At 48.3% G+C, this 17675-nt stretch overlaps 1 protein-coding gene across 3 annotated transcripts; it reads left to right on the forward strand.

The window, feature by feature from the left end:
* The first annotated feature begins 569 nt into the window (after window positions 1-569).
* Window positions 570-17441, forward strand: TRMT10B (tRNA methyltransferase 10B). Of its 3 annotated transcripts, none has more exons than XM_032778141.2 (9): window positions 570-687; window positions 2297-2522; window positions 3552-3657; window positions 6137-6261; window positions 7372-7524; window positions 9977-10055; window positions 11072-11139; window positions 13044-13167; window positions 14564-17441. In XM_032778141.2, the coding sequence occupies exons 2-9, from the start codon at window positions 2325-2327 to the stop codon at window positions 14668-14670; spliced, it is 960 nt and encodes a 319-aa protein (XP_032634032.1). In that variant the 5' UTR covers window positions 570-687; window positions 2297-2324; the 3' UTR covers window positions 14671-17441. The 3 variants fall into 3 exon arrangements, with proteins under 3 accessions (XP_032634032.1, XP_032634030.1, XP_074923504.1); XM_032778139.2 differs by having other exon boundaries at window positions 571-687; window positions 3549-3657; XM_075067403.1 differs by lacking the exon at window positions 7372-7524 and having other exon boundaries at window positions 571-687; window positions 3549-3657; window positions 14564-15233.
* The last annotated feature ends 234 nt before the right edge of the window (window positions 17442-17675 follow it).

Consider the following 17675-nt stretch of genomic DNA (forward strand, 5'->3'; position numbering starts at 1 on the left):
ATGGTGTCCCTAGCCTCTGTTTGTCAGAGGATGGAGATGGATGGCAGGAGAGAGATCACTTGATCATTACTTATTAGGTTCACTCCCTCTGGGGCACCTGGCATTGGCCACTGTCGGTAGACAGATACTGGGCTAGATGGACCATTGGTCTGACCCAGTATGGCCATTCTTATGTTCTTATGTGCTTATTTAAAGTTTGGCAAAGTTAGAGGCAACTGACAACAGGGGCTTAGAGTGGGAAATGTCAGACAACCTGAACTAAGTATAGATACCAAGAAATATGAACTATGGAAAGAAAATGTAAAGCAAAAACGCTCTGACCCCAAATTCCCCAACAGAAAAGAGGGTTTAGAACATTAGTAAAGGGGAGAAAGTTTTGCTTTCAGGTTAGGAAAAAGCCAGAGAGGAGCAGGAGCAGCTCTTTCTGTCTTCTTTCCCAGGGCTTAAAACCAGCAATGTTAGATGGCCAGGGTGCTCATTCTGTTAGGTATTCAGAGTATGAGGACTACAACCCCCAGAATGCAGTTGGCTCAGCAGAGGAAGGGACCTTGAGGCTGAGCCACATGACTAAGTCTAGCCATCACATGGGGAGTTTGGTGCCCGCAAGCCTTTTAAAGGTGAGGGTGTGTTAGGACGTGGCTGTGTCCTGAGCGCTGGGCGTTGTCACTAGGGGACCAAGTGTGGCTGGTGAGTAGCAAACATTCAGACTGTAAAGAATGAAAGAGTATGAAACAGTGTCTCTGCCTCCGCATAGCTGGTTGTGGACAGCCTGTTACTGTAACTACTGAATTGCTGAGGGCCAGATGTGTATTTTTATTTTAGAGTCATGGGGTCCAATTCTGATTTCCTACACCAGTGTAGCTGTCCAGTAACTCCCTTACTCCTTTGGCTGTGCTGGTGTTACTGTGGATTTAAAGCAGTTTAGCTGAGCCTGCAAAATCTGACCATTATATGTAATAGAGAGGGGAATGCTGGGAATTTCATGGGCTTGTCTGTGTTCAGCAGGCATTGTGATTACAGCAGTGCCTAGAGGTCACATCCAGATCACAGTGCTCGGCTCTGAATAGACAGACAATGAAATACAATGCTTGCCTTCAAAAGCTTAGTTTCAGGATGGCAATAGATGGTTGAACCAAGAGGGCAGGGAAGGGTGGATGGGGTAACAGCAATATGGGTTGGTGGCTTTTTTCTTTTTGGCGTACAGAGTGTGTGCTATTTGTAGTTTGCAGTGTAGTTGTAGCCATGTTGGTCCCAGGATATTAGAGCGAGAAGGTGGGTGAGTTAATATCTTTTATTGGACTAACTTCTGTTAGTGAAAAAGAAAATCTTTTGAGCTACCCCGAGCTCTTTTTCAGGTGCAGTTTATAGCACGGAGTGTTTGAAGTTCTTTTTGCCAAATAGAGACAGATACAATTAAGCCAGCTTCACTTTTGTTTCTGTTACAGTCCTGCCCGAAAGGGATAAGATGTACTAAGCTCTAGGGAATGATCAAGTACCATCACCCTTCCAAAGAAGGGTCAGTTCAGTTTTGAAAAAGTTTGCACAGCTTTGGGGTAAAAAATGTCAGAACCTTATTTTTAATATTTTTTTATGCTTTATTATAAAAATGTGGAGAATGAAGATGTAGCTGAGCAGGGTTGTGTGTGTCATGAGTTTGTTCCTCTGGATTATGGGATGCTATATTTGTACCTGCTAGTCAATTGCAGTCTGCTTTCCTACTTAGTTACTTCCTTTCTAGAGAGAAATGTCCCAGTGCCACACACACATTCTAATAATCCCATTGTGCTGCAGTCTGTCTGCATCAGACTCTGTCCCTTGGGAGTGTCACACATTGTTAGTGACCCTGTAGGCTCATTAATCATGAAGTGTACAAAACCTCTTCTTGCTTTCATCCCTGCTCGACGGCTGCTTATGCCACTGCCTATACTTTCAGCTAGCAGGGTTTAAAGATGTATGGGACCAGATTTGCTCCAGGGTCTGTGTACACTGGGCCAGGGAGTCCCCTGGTGGCTCAAGGTTCCTACAACCTCCCCTTTTCTGGAGGAGCCTTTGAGAGCTGGTGCAGCCTGAATGGGCTGCAGCCTTCCCTAGCAGGCTCCTGGGGGGTCAGACCAAAGCTGCTTTCCCCCAGTAGAAGCCTTGAAGTAGGGCAGCAGTGGAAATGCCATTTGATTTTCTCTGCCCCCGCGCCCCCCACTGCCAGGTGTGAGTTGCGCCTAGGAAGGGTCAATATGGTATGTTGAATTAAACATGCAAAGTCTCCATTAGACTCTGATCACCTTCCCTTTCTGTGCAGTGCCACCACTCTGCACTGTGCCAGAGCAATGATGAAACATGCAGAGAATGACACAGAGGAGAGTGACCCTGTCGGGGGAGCAGATCAACAATGGGAATGCGAGGTCACCTGGCAGGATGATGAAGGGGACAGGGAAAGCATCTGTGAAAGCTTCCAGCTCCTGCAGATTGACACAGGCTTTGACAGCCCAAAGGACCTTCCTGTGGGGAGTGAGAAGTGGTACTCGGTACGTACAGTATAAGGTAAGGCCTCATCCTGCCAGTGGGCCAATATGGGCAGCCCCTTGCAGCCAGGGGGTTTGCATGGGCACACAGCACTGCCTGTACAGATCCATGGCAGGATCAGGGTCTAACAGCATTACCCACAAGGTTAGAGCTAGATGCTGAATCTATTAAAAGTAACGACTAAAACTAGAAATTATATTCTTTAACAACCCATGTTTCGTTTAACAAACCCATGTAAACGTTTCCCGTTAGTGGAACTGGGAACCCAAACACAGGCGCGTCCTGCTAGAGATTGGTCCCCAGGCTGTGAAACTGACCAGTCTGTTTGCATCATCCAGGCTGAGAGACTTGTACAAAGCAGGGAAGAAATAGCGCAAATATGGGAGTCGAGGGGAAAGCATAGTGGATCTTTCAAAGCTCTGTTCTAATGATGTGAGCCAGGTAAGGAAGGTGGTTTTTTAGCTGTATGGTGTTTATTTTGACAGTGTTCCTTTGGTAAATGCATGTCAGATCTAGATGTAAACAAGACCTGTCATTCAGGAACAAAGAAAATATTTGTAGAGGCTTCATCTTGCGGCCTGGAAGTCAAGTAAGTTTAGCTGGAACAGGCTCTTACCAAGAGAAATAGACTTGATTTGTGGCTTTGTTTCCTTGACTGTTACTGGAGTAGTTTAAAAGATAAAAATGCTTTTCAAAACAATTTTTTTTAAATCCATCACTAAATGTTGTTGTTTAGGCCCAATCATTTAACAACGCTTCAGTCCGGCCTGTCTATTTGCACCCACGATTTTGCACAAGCAAAAACTAAATTTGTGTGCACAAATTGGGTAGGTAGGGATCTACTCAGTTTGTGTGCACACATTCAGGGCTATGGGTGCACAAATCTGCAGCCAAAGACTTGGCATCCTTTTCTGAAAGTGGACTCAAACTTAGGTCTGGGGTTTAGAAAAACTGGTTAGGTCGGCACTTTAAATCTTTTGCATCTTCTTGAGCTTCTCAGATCCTTTTGTTCTCTTTTGTGTTAAAAGAAGAATGTTTTGAGGAAACAGAGGCATTGGGAGAAAATAATTACGGCAAAGAAGAAGAAGAGAAAACAGGAAAAAGAGAAGAGAAAAGCTAAACACGCTGAAGATAAAGGTACAAGCAAACTGAAAACTATGGGGTTAGCTCAACCACTGTACACCAGCTGAAATCTTACAGCACCTGTAAATCTGGCTATGTGTTTTAATGACTTTGATTCTTAGCCTATGGCCTTGTCTACGCTATGGAGACTATGGGGCATAGCAACAGCACTGTAGTGTCGTAGTGTAGATGCGGCATACGCCGATGGAAGGGGTTTTTCTACCACTGTAGGAACACCACCTTCCCTAGGACGCACCTAGTTGCATCTACACTGAGGGTGAGGTCGCTCAGGGGTGTGGATTTTTCACACCCATGAGGGATGTTGCTATGTCAGCCTAAATTTCAAGTGTAGACCAGGGCAATGTTTTATTTTTACTGTGGAGTTAAGTCAAATGATCTGCGCTTGAGTTCAGTCCTCTCCAGTTAGCCTAGCTCTAGTGAAAGCGGCTACACTGCAGAAGAACACTGGAGCTGCACAGAGTGACTGTGTTAACTTGACCTGCTGCCTGTCCCTCTGGTCCTGCTGGCCATTGCAAATGAAAATACCACCCTGCTCACAGATTTGTGTGTGTGGATGAGACTTGAGTTAACCCTGCGGTAAAGACAAGCCCATGGATGTTCAGAGGGAGTTCTCCAAGATTCTGCTGGTTATTGACAACACAGTATCAGGCCTTTAACACATGAGGAGTGGGGGGGAATCCATTTTTAAGACTGCTTCAAAATAAGCAACCACCAAACATCGTGTCCAGAAATACCTCTGGAGTTCGGCACATTCATAAAGAGCCCAACCCCCTTGTAATATAGAACTAAATCCAACACAAGATAATGATATTGCCTTTTTACAACCCGATCTTATATGAGCTCCTAGAACATTAGCCTTGATTTTTTTGAGGCCTGTGCTTTATTAAAACGTAAGTTTTACCTGGAGTTGTTTTTGATCACCGTCAAAATGAAATGTCCTGCCTGTTAAGGCCTACAAAGACTTATGTGCACACATTCTTAATGTTGTGCAGGCGGGTACTTCATGTTGCTGCGTTCCCATGTACTTCAGTGGGAATCCTTATCGGCGTGAAGTTACTCACACGCTTAAGTGAGTGCTGGATAACATCTTCAGGTACGAGTGTCTAGGAATGGGACACCTCGTCATGCCTTTCCCATCTGAGAAATTTCTCCTCGGGAGCAATCTGTATGTGGCCCTTCTTCAGAGGCTTCTTTTCATGCAGTTACTGCAGCAAGAATCCTCTCTGAGGCCAGCAGCTCCTCAAGGAAAAGCTGAAACTTAACAATCATTTAGTGTGGACGCTACCAAGAAATTGGAGTGAGAGTTTACCAGCCATTGTTATAAATCTGTTTCAAGCCCTGAGATCTAAGACCGAGCATGGCCATATTGAAACCAACAAACCATCCCCTTTGTGTTTCTTTGAGGCAGCATTTCCCAGCCTGGAGAGAGAGCCCCCTTTTTTGTGAGGGTCACAGTAGTGCAGGGGTGTGGAACAGACGTGAGAAACAGTGGGGATAAGGAAAGCTGCATATCCCTGGATCCTCTCTGTAACCACAGCCCTTTTCTGCTCCTGCCATGGCCCTCAGTGGGAGGAGATCACATGGCGAGGCAGCTGCCTGCCAGACCAAGCTTCTCTTTCCATGGCACGAGGCTCAGCCCTGAGAACCCAAGGAGCACAGGACTGCAAGGGCCCTTCTGGGTCAGAGAGTCCAGTCCCCTGCTCTCCCAGGTAACTCCACTGGATAATCTTGTTCATGGACTTGTCATGGCCCATTCTGAAAGCAGTCAGGTTGTCTGCCCCCACGGATCCTGCTGGGAGGTTGTTCCAGACCCTCGCCCCACTGGTGGCTAGAAACCTTCTTCTCATTTCCAGCCTGAATTTACTCTGGACCAGTTTATCCCCATTGGCTCATGTGCCAACATGGTCCTTTGGCTCGGTAGTTCTTCATCCTCCCTGGTGTTTACCCCTGGTGTGTTTATAGAGAACAATCGGATCCCCTCCCGGCTTTCCTTTCGCTGGGCGGAGCAAGCCAAGCTCTGTGAGCCTCCTCTCGTGAGATCGGCCCTCCATTCCCTTGATCAGCCTAGCAGCCCTTCTCTCCACCTCTTCCAGGCTGAATTGGTCTCCCTGGAGCACGGGTGAGCAGAATTCAGTGTTACGCAAGAGATCTGGCCAGTGCCTTGTTCAACAGCATTAATATGTCCCTCTCTCTACTGCAAGTACCTCATCAGGGGATGTGACCCACGGAGATCCTCCTGCCCCCACACCAACAGATCTGTGGGGGAGTGAGGGAGTGGGGAACCCAAACAGGGAAATGGAAAAAAGCTCATCTGCCAGTCCGCCTCTGAGTACCCCAACAAGAGTACTGGGGCCCAGGATTTAAGGCAACGTTACAGGTGCTTGCATTATTTCAGTGATTGAATTCCCTCTTTCTCCCTGACTCCCCCAACACTTCCCCTCCCATCTCTCTCTCTCTCTGCTCTGCTTTCCAGGCATTGCTCACCAGCACAGCAAACGTGTTTTAAAAACGATCGCCAAGGAGCGGCTTCTGGCAGCCAAAGAGGCAGCACCTTGGCTGTGTATAGATCTGAGTATGACCAGCCACATGACACACAAGGTATGCTCTGCAACCGCTAACTCTCCCTAGTGCTTATGAGCCTCTTGGGGAGGAATCTTACAATGAGGTCTGCCAGTATAGGCACCTCCCTGAGGTCAGGGGGAGGTATTTAGCAGAGACCCCGCGTCAGTGGGTCCCATTGCACAGGGCCAAGCCAGCGGGTCCCATTGTGGGATGGGGGCCTGGCTGGTAAGAACAATTCATTTGTATGTATCCATTTTTGGCAGGTGATTCTTTTTTGCTTCCGCTATTGAAACTTGTCTGCTACACAACCAGGGTGTTTCCTTTTAAATAACCAATGAGATCAGAGCTAGATTGTAAGGGGCAAGGGAGTATCTGATTGGCCCTTCTGTCCTTGGCCTGCTTTGTACCCAGGCAGTGTGTCCCTGCCCTTGGCACGCTCTTTCTCTGAAACGCAGCGCACAGGAGGGGAATCCAAAGGCCCGGGGCAGAACAGAGCCTCGGTTACCCCACTCTCCCTGCCCAGCATAAATCTCCACTGTCCCTCATGAAAAATGGCCTTTAAAACCATAGGTGCTGACTCCGTGGGTGCTCCGGGGCTGGAGCACCCACGGGGGAAAAATTGGTGGGTGCTCTGCACCTACTGGCAGCTCCACATCCCCCTGCCCACTTCACCTCCGCTCCACCGCTGTCTCCTCCCCTGAGTGCGCCACATGCCCGATTTCCACCCCCGCGCAGCTGGAAGTGACGGAGAGGAAGGGGAACACGGCGTGCTCGGGGAAGAGGTGGGGCTGGGGTGGGGATTTGGGGAAGGGGATCCAATAGGGGCAAGGAGGGGGTGCAGTTGGGGCAGGGACTTTGGGGAAGGGTTGGAATGGGGGTGGGGAAAGAGTGGAGTCAGGGCGGGGCCGGGAGGGGCGCGAGCACTCGCCAGCGCCTGGGAAAGTTGGCGCCTATGTTTTAAACACCCGCTAATCCAGGAGCTCGGACACCTCCTCATCTTCTGCACACTAAGCTGGGCTGGGCCGGACCTGTGCTGTGATGGGAGATCTCCACGCTGGGCCTGAGTTGGGAGGAAGTGGTGCCCGTAGCTCTGAGCTTGTACCCATCTGGGCCAGTTGTGTGCAGATGTTCATTCTCTCTTGGAAGGAAATAAGTCGCCTTGCTGCTCAGATAAGGAGGCTGTATGGTTCCAACAAGAAAGCTGGAAAGCCATTTTGGATTTGCCTTACTGGATTTGTGGCAGGCAGTCCTATTTCTGAAGAGTGCTTACGAATGAACGATGGGTTTTCCAATTACCTCGTAAGTATCGTAAAAGTAACTGACAAGAGTGAATTGTACAAGACCTTGACGACTGCCCCTTGTACGCAGCAGAACGTGTTGCTCCTGTGACTCATATCTATATAATCTAAAAGACTGTTTTTAAAACGCAGTAACACAAGCTAGAATCTTTCCCTTCTTCGTTGTACCTTTTCGTATGCCCCTCATATGAACATAGCAGCTGTGTCTTATTCAAAGCCAATGAAACAAGTGAATTTCACTCAGTGGGATCATAAACTGAGTGTAGAGCTGTAACGATGCTGGTTCTGGTGGGACCCAGCTGAGAGTGCCAATTCCCTTAGACACTCCAGTTTCCCAGTATCACCCCCAGTGCCACTCGTCATGGAGATCAATGGTTATGAAAACCAATACCCCAGTAAAAGAAAAAAAGGTTCTCTCGATCCCAAAGAACCAAGCCCCAGATCCAGGTCAATATACAGGTCAGATCTTACCCACAAATCATGCTGTTGCCAATCCGTTAGAATCTAAAATCTAAAGGTTTATTCATAAAAGGAAAAAGATATAGATGAGAGCTAGAATTGGTTAAATGGAATCAATTACATACAATAATGGCAAAGTTCTTGGTTCAGGCTTGTAGCAGTGATGGAATAAACTGCAGGTTTAAATCAAGTCTCTGGAGAACATCCACAGCTGGGATGGGTCATTCAGTCCTTTGTTCAGAGCTTCTGTCTGTAGCAAAGCCCCTCCAGAGATAAGAAGCAGGATTGAAGACAAGATGGATAGGAGGCATGAGCCTTTTATAGTCTTTTCCAGATGTAAGATCACCTCTTTGTTCTTACTGTGGAAAATTACAGCGAAATGGAATCTGGAATCACATGGGCAAGTACCTGCATACTTTGCTGAGTTACAAGGTGTATCTGCCTTCTCTCCATGGGTCAGTTATATAGCTGATGGTCCTTAATGGGCCATCAAGCAGGCTAGGCAGAGGTAACACCAACTTGTCTGGGATGTTTCCCAGAAGCATAGCATAAGTCTGAAATACAGACAGTACAGAGCCAATATTCATAACTTCAACTACAAAACTGATACACACATATAGACAACATAATCATAACCAGCAACCCATAACCCTGTCTTAGACATCTCATTTGACCGCCTTTATACAAGATTTGGTGCCACTACAGGACGTCGGTTGCAACCATGTTCTAAACGGTCCCAGTTCAAATCAGTAATGTGACAAGAGCTGCTGCAGATGACATGGAAATTATTATTATTAATGATTTGCATTGCTGAAGTGCCAAGCAGCCCCAGCCGTGGCCCAGGGCCCCATTGTGGTTGGTGCTGTGTGAACACAGAACAAAAAGACAGCCCCTGCTGCATTGGCGAGACACTTTTTTGTTTGTTTGTTTTGGTTTGTTTTTTTGGGCAGATGCGTGGTATTTGCACCTTCCTTTGATGCATCTGTTGCTGGCCCCTGGTAGAGACAAGATACTGGGTGAGATGGAACCTGGATCTGACCCACTGTGTCAATTCACGTGTTCCGTTTTCATTGCTAACTGAGGTTCGGCTTCATGTGTGATTATATTTGGAATATGGCCTGCAGCAAGAGGGGTGTTCCATGGTTGTTGGATCTTGGACTTCACATCAGACTTGTCCAGCTCACAAGTAAAACGAGGCTTTTCCTAACAGCCAGCCCTGCAACCTCAGCCTAGAATGTCAGAGTCAAGCTGGGTTTTTTCTTCTGCACCCAAGGTCAGACTTTGTAGGCCAAACTATGACCTTAGCTAAATCTGTGTAACCCTGTCTTCAGATAGTGGCACCTGGGAAACTCCGTTGCCATTGGTGGAATTGTAGAGGAGCAGTTGATGAGAAATTTTGGCCTACATGGCTTGCCCTACAAGTGGTCTCACAGCTGGTCTGTGGGAATAAAACTCAGATCCCTCAGCCAGCGTCTCCATGGGAAAAAGCCAGAGCAACTGAGGAATGAATCAAGCCCACTAAACTCTTTAGGACAGGGCCTATCTTTTTGTCTTGTGTGTGTACACAGCACTTGGCACCATGGGGACCTGACCCCTGGATACAACTGAGCTCTATTCCTTCCAACAAACTTCACAAACTGGGCAGTTAAAGGGGGAAAATGCATGACTTTGCGATAACTAATCATGGACGATATTCTAATTCTCAACAGAGGCAGTGAAGTTAGTTAATTAGGATTATTGCTAATCTCTTTCCTTCAATATGTCTGCTAATTTTGCTCAGGAAAGAATTTAACAAAACTTGAAAATTACCAGTGGTATTTATAGATGTGGTATGTGCGTTAGTTTCTTCTGAAAAATATCTTACCTTTGTGGGATTGAATGACCCAGAGGCCTGACCAATTCTGATACGCTTCATGTCTGAGAATGGTATTGGACTCTAGCTGAAGATACTTCTTGTCTATTTCACATATGTGTTCTCCCTTTGCATTTTTCAGATGGATACCACTCCAGAAAGTTACCTTGACCTATTTCCTTTAGAGACGATTGTCTACCTCACTCCTGACTCTGAGAATGGTGAGTCCTTTGCTTGTTTGGGGGAGCTGTGGCAGGAGAAAACTCAGGTTGTTAAAATCTAGAATTTATTTAAAAAAAATAAATTGACCTAAGATTGGTTTGGTTTGAAAGCTTTTCTTAAACCGTGTTTAAGACTACTTCAGACAGATCAGTTCCTAACTGATGTAGCTGGGATCTCATCTGGATCTGATCTACACTAATCAATGCTCAAAATGTCCCAGCAGTGAATGAAGGTTTTAGCCCCAGATCCTTGAAGATATTTAGATGCCTAACTCCCATTAATATCAATGTCTTGACCCATGTGCCGTGTGGTTAGAACCTTGCACTTTGCAGTACTCCAGAACAGCAGGCTGGAAATTCGGTGGCTGTTTCAGATCCGTCTTGAAGAGAGGGTTTTACTGAATTAAATATGAAAATAAAACAGTTGCTGCAGCATCCCCTTTGTGGCTTGCTATTGAATGTATTATATGCTGCTTCTCTATTTTTAACTGACAGCCTGATGCAGAATTTCGTAGTGGAAGTGTGGATCGGGTCTATGGAAGCTGTTGAAGGGTGGGTGTGGGAAACTTTGGTAGATACAGTTGGGGCCTTTGGCATGTGGTGAGGCTTGGCTCTCTGGCATTGTAGGGTAAGCACACAAGCTGCAAGTCAAAGCGATCAGGAGTGAAAGACTTAACAAGCGTTGCCACTGCAATTTGCATCTTCAGATTTCTCCATTTTCAGCCCACCACTGAGTGGTTGTTTCAGGCTCTCTGCAGACTCAGGCAGATCTTCATGTTTTGACAGTTTCCTTTGTAACCATTAGGGTTAGACCCTGTCCTCCAATACAAGCTTAGGGTACGGCGCACAGTTCTGGGGCATGGGGTTGCTTCTGCAGCACACTTCACTGCCCCAGCTTCCTGGATCACATGGGGCCCAGCTTGTGCAGAGAGAACAGTTTGAGCCAATCACTCCTCTACAGTAGATCGGCTACTGCTAACCAGCCTAGTGTTCTGTTTAACTGTGGCACTTTCTAGCTCTGCAGGACATTGAGCCCCACAGAGTGTATGTCCTCGGCGGGCTCGTGGATGAAAGCATTCAGAAGGTGAGTTCTTGGTGGAAGCTGCACCAAACACTTACAAAATCCCATGGCACCCTCAGCCAACACTAGTGGAGCCCCTGGCAGGAAATGATGCCGGAAGTCATGCAGTTTTCTCCTCTTCACTAGCAGTGCGATCAGGTTATTGCAAACGATTCCTAATGTATGGTCACAAAACTATATCGTAAACATAAGTTTGGTGACTTCCAGTCATGCCATCTCTCCTAATCTCTGAGGCTCCCTCCTGAGTCAGATATGCAAGCATGGACCCCTGCACCACGAAGAGTTCCAGTGGGGAACGGCTCCATCCCTCTGTAGGTTTGGGACCATACATGTCCCACTGTTGGACATCTTTGGTGACACAAATTACCAGAGGCCAGATAAGTCAGTGGTTTAGAAAGCCGCTGGCTCGCAGTGTTAAAGTGTTTCAAGTGTGTGATGTAAGTTCCATAGCATCTGGCACCAAACTCGAATAAATGTCTCGCCTTGTACCCTGGAGATTTAAATGTGGTGCCTTCCAAGGGGCATGGAGTCCATAGGTAGAGGATGCTTCCCATTGCCTCTGTCCTGGAGGTGCTAAACCCAGGTTCTGACAGCATGTCTCTCTTAGCTGAGAGGCACTCTTGGGCCACGGTCTGGGTGACAGATGTGCGGGATGTATGACTGGCAAGGCCCAGACAAATCACAATTTAAAGATCATCCATGAGGCCCACGCCATCAGAGTATGTAGACCCCTAACTCCCAGTGAAGGCAGTGGGCATTAGGGACTTAACTATTTTTGAGGGCCTAGCCCTGGTAGAGTGCATGCCGCAGTCTAGCCTGGAGGCAACAAACACCTAGATGCAGGAGCCATGCTTGGGAGGAATGTCTACAGGCTCCTGGCCTGTGGTTGATAGTGACAGGAACTGCCAGTTACTGGTGCTATCTGGGAATCCAGGTGCAAGGATGGAGCCCCACAGATCATGTGGTGTCAGTGGAAAATACATCCTCACTAGCTGGTGCAGATGTCCGCGCCGTCCATTCCTCTACTCCCGGCAAGCATCGCTTCTGGCCTACTGCCTCCTTCCTTTCCTGTCTGCAAGGCTCTGGGAGTGCCAGGAGGCTGTCGATTCCAGGGAGACAGAGCTGAATCCCCCAGCACATGGCTGATCAGACTGACTCGGTCTGTGCTCATGGCTTCGTACAGGCCTTGAGCAGGGGAATGGCAGGTTGGGACCCTGCCCGAGCCCACATCCGGCTGGCCCCCAGGGAGGGAATGAACTGGCTGAGGGGATTTCCCTGAGAGAAAGGAGCCAAACGGAGAGCCACTCCCACTAGGTGCCACAGACAAGGCAACAGAACTTGTCCCCCACACCAAACGCAGGTCTAGTCTCAGCTGGAGAGCGATCAAAGAAGACTGGATTCCAGTGTCCATCTGTTTCCACTCATTCACCTTCTGCCAGGTGGGTGGGGGGATGGAGGGTAGAAATGGGATGAGAAAGTGGCAGGAGATTATTGTCCTGAATGGCCTTACAGGCAGCGGCCTGCCCATTGCTTGTGTGTGGCTGGCAGTTCCCCTCGCAACCTTCCGGGAGGGAGATCAGTGTTCATGCTTCAGGGATGAGCTAACCTCTGCCCCTTGGGGGTTGGGAAGGAACTTCCCCGGGGGGCACGTTGTTCCAGAACTGCCTGCTGCAGACAGCTGGTGCCCCGGTCCCTTCTGGGGTGGCAATTTCCACGGGGAATGGAGGGATGTAGCAGGGACAGCTCCAGTCTGTCTTAATTGGTTTTACCCAGCCCTGGAGGGCATGGGCCTGTCTCCCACACACCTAGCCCCTCCTAAGCAAAGGGCAATGTGTGTGTTATGAGGCCGTCAGACTGAAAAAGGTCAAGGTGCGTGCTTGTGCATCATCTCGTACTTTGACTTCCAGAAACTGACCTTGCAGAAGGCACAGGAGCAGTCCTTGCAGACAGCTCGGCTGCCCATTGCCGAGTACATGGTGAAGAACGCCAACGTGAAGAACTATCATTCAGAGACGTTAGCAATCAATCAAGGTATGGCTCCCAGGCTGGTTATTGCCAGAATGCAGCTACAGGCCAGAGCTCTACACCATGGTCTCAATCACGGGCCAGGGAACGGGGAGGAAAGTTCATGCTCCAGCGTTCATTGGACTAGAACAACAAAAGAAGGGGAGATACGGCTGTGTGTGTGGTGGGGCCTAGATTCCAGTTTGTCTTCTGTACAGGTACAGCAGGTGGAAGCTTTCCCGTCCCTCTGCCTTAACATGGGTATGTGGCCCCTCACTCTGCTGGAAGGCTAGTTCAGTGGCAGTGCCAGCTCACGTTACCATTGCCAGCAGAAGTGCCACTGATTGTTAGCTCGGCAAAGCAAACACCTATTTGCTAAGAACTAGTCCGACTACGACTACGACTGGATGCTGCCGATCAGTGCAGTATTCAGGCTGGAGAACCGCTCCCTGACTCATGAACATCCTCGAAGGACTGAGGGCAGTAATTGCAGTGGGGTGGGAAAATGAGTTACCATTTTCCCTTGAGCCCAAAATTCCCCTCTCCCTATTAGCAAAATATTGTGTATTGCTGCTGCTCAGACGAGCGGCTGGGTTTGGAGCTGCCTTGCACATCTCAGTAGGGTTGCTGTATTGGGGAACCCCCTGGTGCTGTCCATATATGTTGCAATGAAGGTGTGGTGTGAGGAGGAAAGGATAATGAAGAGGAGCATCCAAAATACTGCCTAGGATAGGTAGGTGTGTGTGTGGTGGGATGGGGAAGCTACAAGCAAATGGCTAGAGTCTGCATGTATTTGTTGAATGCATTAGAAGACACAAGTCTAAGATGGTCTAATCAGTGAGGAGTAGATGCAGGCACAGGAAGTAGTACTCACATCAGCTTGCCTTAAATGGAAATGCCAAGGTTCTCAAACACGAGTGCCAGAAGCTACGCCCATTGTAGGCAGCTGCTGAAGGGGCCTGATCGTTTTTTCTAACGCTCTGGAGCACGCCGCTATCTTGAGGCACCCAAGTGTGAAAAGTTGGGCCAAGTTCAATAAATGTGACAGTGTTCACCTTAAAGTTACAAAACTTGAAGAGCAGCATCAGGAAACACGGAAGTGTGACTGGAGAAGCTGTTCTTAGGGGAGAGGCCCTGGTATGTTCTGCTTTTCCAGGAAGCTGTAGTTGATGCATGGTGGCTTGTCAGGAGGTCAGCATGGCTGTCAGCTAGAAGGCAGAATTTCCTAATGCCATTCATCTTTAGCTACCGATAGGTGACAAACAAGTTTCCTAGGTTGCCTGCCCATCAGATTCTAAACAATAGCAACGATGCCTGGCTGCTGTCAGCTGTTCCAGCCTTTGTTGTTCTAACCAGTGACAAACAAGCCCAGATTTCCAGTGATTGCTGTATTTAGACTGATCTTGATCACTCTTTTTGACAGTCTTTGATGCCTTATCAACTTACTATGAGACCCAGAGCTGGCCAGAAGCATTGAAAGCTGGAGTTCCACCTGGAAAAGGCTACGTTCTCCAGAAAACAGCTCTATGATGGAAAATGTTTCTGCTTAGCAACACGCAAGAAGACTCTTTATTCTGTGATGTTAATGGGCTGCACAGCCAAAGGAAGCAAACTCCTCCCTCGTTATTTCAAGCAGAGGCATCAGCGTAGCTTGTGTACAGAGAAATGTGGCTTACATGGCATAAGGAACTCATCAGTTTCATACATTCTACCTCACTGTTGTATTGCTGGAAAACAAGGGTCATCCCTGGGCTTCAAATACAGAGAACTTGTCACTTCTTGCTGATGTTCTGTTAGTGTTTTGGAAATGTCTGCACTACTGTACTACCAGTTCCTCTTTGGGGCAGGGAGAAGATGTACAAAAATCCCTTATGGGTTTTGACTGTCATGTTAATTACAAGTAAGCAGTGTGGGGTTAAAGTAGTTAATTACACCAGTGTAGCAGTTAACTGGACTGATCTTTTCACAGGTAAAACACAGTGCTCTTATTCAGGAAAGTTTCTCTTGTAATGCTCTACTCATATTTCTGCTACTTAACAGCCAGGGCTGGCGCTTCCATTAAGTGACCCTAGGCGGTTCCTAGGGCACCAGGATTCGGGGGGGGGCGACATTTTGTGCGCTTCCCATGGGAGCATCGGTTCCGCTTCCGTCACGCCACCAAAGAGGGACTTTCTGCCAACGTGCCACGGAAAACAGCGGCAGGCAATTGAGCAGCTCAATGACTGCCACTGTCACCTGCGGCATTTCGGCGGAGGGTCCTTCTTCGGCGGTGCGATGGGAGCGGAACCGGAAACTCCCGCGAGCCTTGTGGGGAGCGCACAAAATGCTGCTCCACAAATTCTGCCTAGGGCGCCAGAAGCTCTGGCGCCGCTCCTGTTAACATCTAATTAATGTCATAATAGAATATTTATTCTTGGATTTCTCCTACCCTGCCACTAACCATTGATGGCTGCCCTCTTGAAACATTCAATAGGATGAAAAGAATTCTTGCAGGGAAGATGCCCCAAATCAATACTGTCATCCCACTTTACCTATTCACCTTCTGAAAGCTGTGATGTGTTACACTGCCAGGATATAGTCCAGGAACAAAGGAAGCATAAATGTTTTTAAATATAAAGGGAAGTTTGTTAGCTCATGCAGTGCTGTTGCTACCTACCTTTGTTGAACATACTTCTCCCCCCCACACACTTAAATGAGAGAAAATACACCAAAACTAGATTTAGAAGGCCTGAGTCTCATTCCAGGGGGTGCTGTGTGCGCTGCAGCTTGTCGCAATATACCTGCACTAGCTCTACTCTACCTAGCTTACTAAAAGTAGAAGTGAGGATGCTGCAGCCTGAGTTTCTGTGTAGGCTACATAAGTGAGTGTACATGGGCAGTGGGCCAGGCAGGCATGCTTCTGAAACCCACTCTGGGGCATCCTTTCTCTGCTGTTTTCTAAAGTGCAGATATGTCTACATGAGCGGCAAATGACACCCACAGCTGCTGTGCAGCAACACCCTAGGACTCCTTTATGTGGCCAGGGATGTGAATGGGGCCTTAATGTACCTGAGAGTTTGGGCCCAAAGTATTTAAAGACTTAGCTAACAAATAGTACAGAACAGCTGCAGGTGCTATTGCTGGCTGCAGTGTTTACGCCTGGGGGAATTGTGCACATATGCAGCATTCATGGGCCAAGAGGAATATTTTTTCCCCTGCAGTAAATAACTTGAGGGAAATTTGCTGAAGTTATGCCTTTTGCCCACCAGGGGCCACTCTGGCACTAGACCCAAACAGCTGCTCCAGGGCCAGCCCCAGCTGCTGATAGGGAAGTGAAGGTAGCACCCTGCCCATGGGGCCAGGTCAGGAGACACGGTACAGTGGGGAGTGGGGTGGAAAGAGACAGAGTGTGGGGCATATGGGGCTGCTGGTGGTGTGTGTGTCACAGACAGGTTCATAAGGGATATTGAGAGAGGACAGACTGGGGCAGGGAGTGAATGAGAGTGGAGGTGCAGGGCCCTGAGGGACACAGGGGAGGAGGTGCAGGGACACATGGGGATGAGGGGTATCTGGATGGGGGCACAGGGCCACCTGGGATCGTGGGGTATAGACACACATGGGGGTAAGGGGGTATCTGCGTGGGGGCACAGGGACACAGGGTGGGGGTGCAGCAACATATGGGGTATGGGGTAGCTGAGTGGAGGTGTGGGGCACAGGGACACGTGGGGATGAGGGGTAACTATGTGGGGGCACAAGGACACCTGGGGATGTGGGGTGGGGGTGCAGGGACACATGGGAGTGGGGTATAGAGACAGAGGAGTGGAAGGACACATGGAGCTGGGGGGTGCATGGCCCTATGGGGACAGGCAGATGTGCCTGACTGAATGGGAGCAGCCAGGGGCTGCACAGCAGAGGCTCCCTAACAATCTCCCCACCCCTCTCAAAAAAACTTGTTCCATACTTCTCCCACCCAAGCCCAACAATCCCCGCAACTTCACACTCAGGCCCCTCCCTAGCAATTACTTCCCTCAGCTCTCTGTTACCCCTAACTCCCCCAAGCCTTTGCACTGCTTTGGAGGTGCTGGTGGTGGTGAGAAATACAGTTCTGTACTGCAGTTTAAATGAATTATTACACAGAGTTCTATAGTTTTAGTAAGGCACCTATTTGTCAAAAAACATTTCCTGAATCTTTTTTAGTGTCCATATTGTTACAGACATACTTGCTGACACCTATTTTGAAATAAATTACCAAAATAATGGAAACTGGTAGGTGCGTGTTATTTTGACAAATAAAATGTGCAGAATTTTGCAGACTTTTCAAATACTGTGTGCAGAATTTTTAATTTTTTGGTGCAACATTCCCCCCAGGGTTCTCTCTCCTAGCCCTCCCTCCAAATTCTAGCAGTGCCACCACACAAAATGACCCCCTGCACCCTGGGGCTGGTTTGCAGGTAGAGGAGAGGCTTTGCTTTTTGAAGCGGTGTCATGGCTCAGCTTCCAGCCCTGCTGGAGGTCACTGCTGGGTGAAATCTGTACGCTAGGGTTGCTGTTAGAGG

Source organism: Chelonoidis abingdonii, chromosome 6 (genome assembly GCF_003597395.2).
Source record: "Chelonoidis abingdonii isolate Lonesome George chromosome 6, CheloAbing_2.0, whole genome shotgun sequence".
Lineage (NCBI taxonomy): Eukaryota > Metazoa > Chordata > Testudines > Testudinidae > Chelonoidis > Chelonoidis abingdonii.

Excerpts from the sequence above, each read along its gene's own strand:
- TRMT10B (XM_032778139.2), top strand. The coding sequence starts at position 2,325 with ATGATGAAACATGCAGAGAATGACACAGAGGAGAGTGACCCTGTCGGG. Across the intron at positions 2,523-3,548 it reads GGAGTGAGAAGTGGTACTCG|AAGAATGTTTTGAGGAAACA; the intron begins GTACGTACAGTA and ends TTGTGTTAAAAG. Across the intron at positions 3,658-6,136 it reads TAAACACGCTGAAGATAAAG|GCATTGCTCACCAGCACAGC; the intron begins GTACAAGCAAAC and ends TCTGCTTTCCAG.